The sequence below is a fragment of the Lepidothrix coronata genome, unplaced genomic scaffold, assembly GCF_001604755.1.
Source record: "Lepidothrix coronata isolate B3197 unplaced genomic scaffold, Lepidothrix_coronata-1.0 Scaffold281, whole genome shotgun sequence".
NCBI classification, from domain to species: Eukaryota; Metazoa; Chordata; class Aves; order Passeriformes; family Pipridae; genus Lepidothrix; species Lepidothrix coronata.
In genome coordinates, this window is record NW_016690461.1 from 618,594 (window position 1) to 622,183 (window position 3,590).

The window sequence follows — 3,590 nt, forward strand, 5'->3', positions numbered from 1 at the left end:
AAGCGTGATTCGTGTATGTTCAAGCGTGACTTCTGTGTGTGGGATCATGTATGACGTCTGTACATACATGCTGTGTGTGTTCAAGCGTGATTTGTGTGTGTGCATGCCTGATGTGTGTGTGTGTATGTGCAATCTGCCTGGGGACTCAGCCACCCTGGGCAGGGCACCCCAAAACCTGGCCAGAGAACCCCAAACCCCAGGCAGGGCACCCCAAACCCCAGGCAGGGCACCCCAACCCCTGCCCTGCCCAGCCCCACGTCCCCTCGTCCCCCACCCACAACCAGCAGCTGCCCGTTGCTGCCCAGTTCCTCCCAGTCCCTAACTGGGCTCAGACCAAGACGATTCCAAGGGAGCCCCCTGGAGCAGCCCCAGCCCCTCATGGGCACCGGGAAAGGGTTGGCACAAGGCCGAAGCCAGGTTTGTCGCAGGATCTGACAGATCCATTGGATACTTGGAGGTGAAGCCACAAATGGAGCCGGGCAGGAGCTCCGGGGCCCATCCTGCCGCGGTGCCCAGTGCCTGGCGCGGGAGGTTTGGCAGCTCTTAGGCGATAAAATAGCTTTACACTTTATTAAATATATTAAATCTTAATAATTAAATAGTTATGGAGCAAAGCTGGCCCTGCTGAGCGTCCCGTCCTGGTCGTGTCTGAACGGCCTGGAGCGCGGGGCGGGTTTTGGGATGGCGGCGAGCGACGCGGGATGGAGCCGGAACACCTCGGAAAACACCAAAACTCTGGCAAAGACCCAAAAGGGCACTTCTTTGGGAAGGGGGTGCCGGCTGCTGGGCAGGGAAGGATCAGGCCGCCACGGGACCCCCACCTCGGAGGGGTGCTCAGGCCGTGCTTGACGCCAGCAGCTCCTCATCCTGGGGAGCCCCACGACGTGCCAGGGTGCGGATCCGGCGTGACCGGGGCGATGCCGCCCTTGGACCATCCTTTCCCAGTGAAATCCATCCCTCTCCTTCGGCGAGAGGCGCGCCGGGCACCGCAGCCCTGCCGGGGAATTCCTGCCGCCGCCGCCGCCGAGCCCGCGGCGTTCCCGCTACCAGCGCCGGGCGGGCAGGTCTGGGCAGCTCCGGGGCTGGAACTGGTGCCAGGGCGGTGCCAGCGCTGGGTGGGTGCCCCGCGGGCTCAGGGTGCAGCAGCAGGGGACGGTTCTGTCCTCGGTGCCCCTCGTGGTGGTGTCCAGCCGGGGGGCCTCAGGGTGTGCCACCGGCCCCAGGCACCCGCTGCCCTCCCCGCCGGGCAGATGAGACGCGCCGGCGTCGGATGACGGATCCGGGGGGGTATTTTTATAACCGACTGGAAGATTCCTCCTGTGGTTTGGTTTTTTTTTTTTTTTCCTATTTTTTTCGGTCTTTGCAAATCCAAATGGCTCCAAGGAGGGGTGGGAGAGGCGGGGGCTGTGAGCAAAACCCCTCTGAGACCGGAGCTATCCCGACATCGGCCTCGCCGCAGTCCCCGGTGCAGCCCGTGAGCGGCTCTGGCGTGTTCCCGGCTCTCACTGCTCCGGCTTTGGCTTTTCCAGGGAATTGTTCAGCTTCTTCAGCGTCTTTTTAATGCGCAGGGCGGTGAGGCGGGCGGAGGGGCTCTGGTACCAGCACTCCTTCATGACCCTCGCCAGCGCCGACAGAACCTGGGGAGGCACAAAAAGAGGGATAAATGGAAGGGTTTAACGGGGGGCGAAGGTCTGGCCCAGGGTGGGAGGGGGGCGGCCCCCCGGGACTCACCGAGTCGGAGAAGAGGCGGTTGGGGATCACGGGGGTCTGCTGGTCCACACACACCACCTTCTTCATGTCCTCGAAGCTGGGGTCGCTGGGGACGGCGTCGAAGAAGGGTGGCCGATACTCCTCCACGATTCCTGCGGGAAGGGGGGCGGCGTGAGGGGTGGGGGCGGGCGGGGGGGTCACCCCCATCCTGTGCATCACGGGGTGCCCGGAGGGTCTGGCGTGGCTGAGCTGCTCCCTGCCTTGGGGGGCATGGGGGGAATCGCCGGTGGGATGTGCCGGTGATGGTGCCCACGGCGTGCACGGCTCTGGCACTGCTGGTGGCTCCGGCACCAGCTCCAGCCTTGACACTAATCCAGCCCCAGCCCCACCATGAACGCCAGCTCCGGCACCAGCTCCAGCCCTCAGCACCAGCTCCAGCCCCCAGCACCAGCTCCAGCCCCCAGCACTGCCACCACCTCCAGCCATCACCCCAGGGCCAGCTGGCCCAGCTAATCTCAGCTTAGTGCCTCCATATGTCCGTGTCCCCGCAGGGTTTAACCTCTGTGGGATGCCCCGAGCCCTCGCCAGCTCCCTGCACCCCAAGGCGTAGCCCCCAGACCTCGGGGTCCCCTGGAGCCCCCCATCCCTGATGCCCTGAGGCCGTCCTGGAGGGGGAGGGATTCTGGAAGGGTTAAACCCAGCTGGCTGAAGGTCGTCCCTGCACATGGCCGGGGTAATTCGGAGTAAATGTGTAATCTGAGGGAGCCCTGGGGCCGTAAATGAGATTATCCTGGCCAGACTGTGCCTGGGGGGACCTCATCCCTCACCCGCCAGCACCCACCATTTAATTAATGCTTCTAATGGGCTTTGCCTGATGAGCAGCGCTGGCCGGGCAGCCCCGAGGAGGTTCCTCCCCGGCGCGGGGGGACCTCATCCCTGTCCCCATTCCCGAGTTCCCAAGCCAAGCCCCAGCGGCCGAAGGTCCCGGCCGTGGCCGCTTTCCAGGCAGAGCTCGGGAGCTGCTTGTTTTCTAATCAGCGCTGAACAAACAAAGCACTGATTGAGCCTAATGGGCCCTTTAATCAGGGAGCCGGGTGCTGACACTAGATTACAGTGTTTATAATTTACAGCTAATCTGCTGGGCGAAGGAAAGGAGGAAAAAAAAAAAAAAAGGCACCAAGAGAAGGAGGGAAGGACAGAGCGAGCGAGCAGAGCCTCGCCCGGGGAGCCGGGAGCGAGCGGAGCCGCCGGGCTGGGATCCACCCACCGTTCACCACTGTGCGCCGGGTGATCTCCCAGAGCACCAGCCCGTAGGCCCAGATGTCCGTCTTCTTGTAGGACTCGAAGCAGTCGGTGCGGATCTGCTCGCTCAGCACCTCGGGGGCCATGTAGCGCTTGGTGCCCACCCGGGGGTTGTTGCCGATGTCCAGGTAGTCACTGCCCTGGGAGTGCATGACAGCCAGTCCTGGGGGGGGGGACGGGACAGAATCACAGTCATTGGGGATGGGAAGGACCTTTAAGATCTTCCAGTTTAACTGTAAAAGGCCGGGATGTTGGCCTCGGTCAGTGCTGTGCTGGTGCTGTGTCCCGGGATGTTGCATCTGTGGGGCAGCACATCCCTGGGTCACACATCCCAGGGTACCACATCCCTGGGGTACCATATCCCTGGGTCACATATCCCTGGGGTACCACATCCCTGGGGTACCACATCCCTGGGTCACATATCCCCGGGGTACCACATCTCTGGGTCACACATCCCTGGGTCACACATCCCTGGGGTACCACATCCCTGGAGCACCACATCCCTGGGGTACCACATCCCTGGGGTACCACATCCCTGGAGCACCACATCCCTGGGGTACCACATCCCTGGGTACTAC

The 3,590-nt window shown here is 62.9% G+C and overlaps 1 protein-coding gene across 1 annotated transcript in view; it reads right to left on the minus strand.

Annotated features, from left to right (window-relative positions):
• Positions 1-1,132: 1,132 nt before the first annotated feature.
• Positions 1,133-3,590, minus strand: part of ACVRL1 (activin A receptor like type 1) — a 9,299-nt gene continuing 6,841 nt past the window's right edge. Inside the window, exons 8-10 of the mRNA XM_017836655.1 lie at positions 2,978-3,175; positions 1,732-1,862; positions 1,133-1,637 (exon numbers count right to left, since the gene is read on the minus strand). Of these exons, the coding sequence (XP_017692144.1) occupies positions 1,503-1,637; positions 1,732-1,862; positions 2,978-3,175 (464 nt within the window). The 3' untranslated portion in view covers positions 1,133-1,502. The remainder of the gene's footprint in view (positions 1,638-1,731; positions 1,863-2,977; positions 3,176-3,590) is intronic.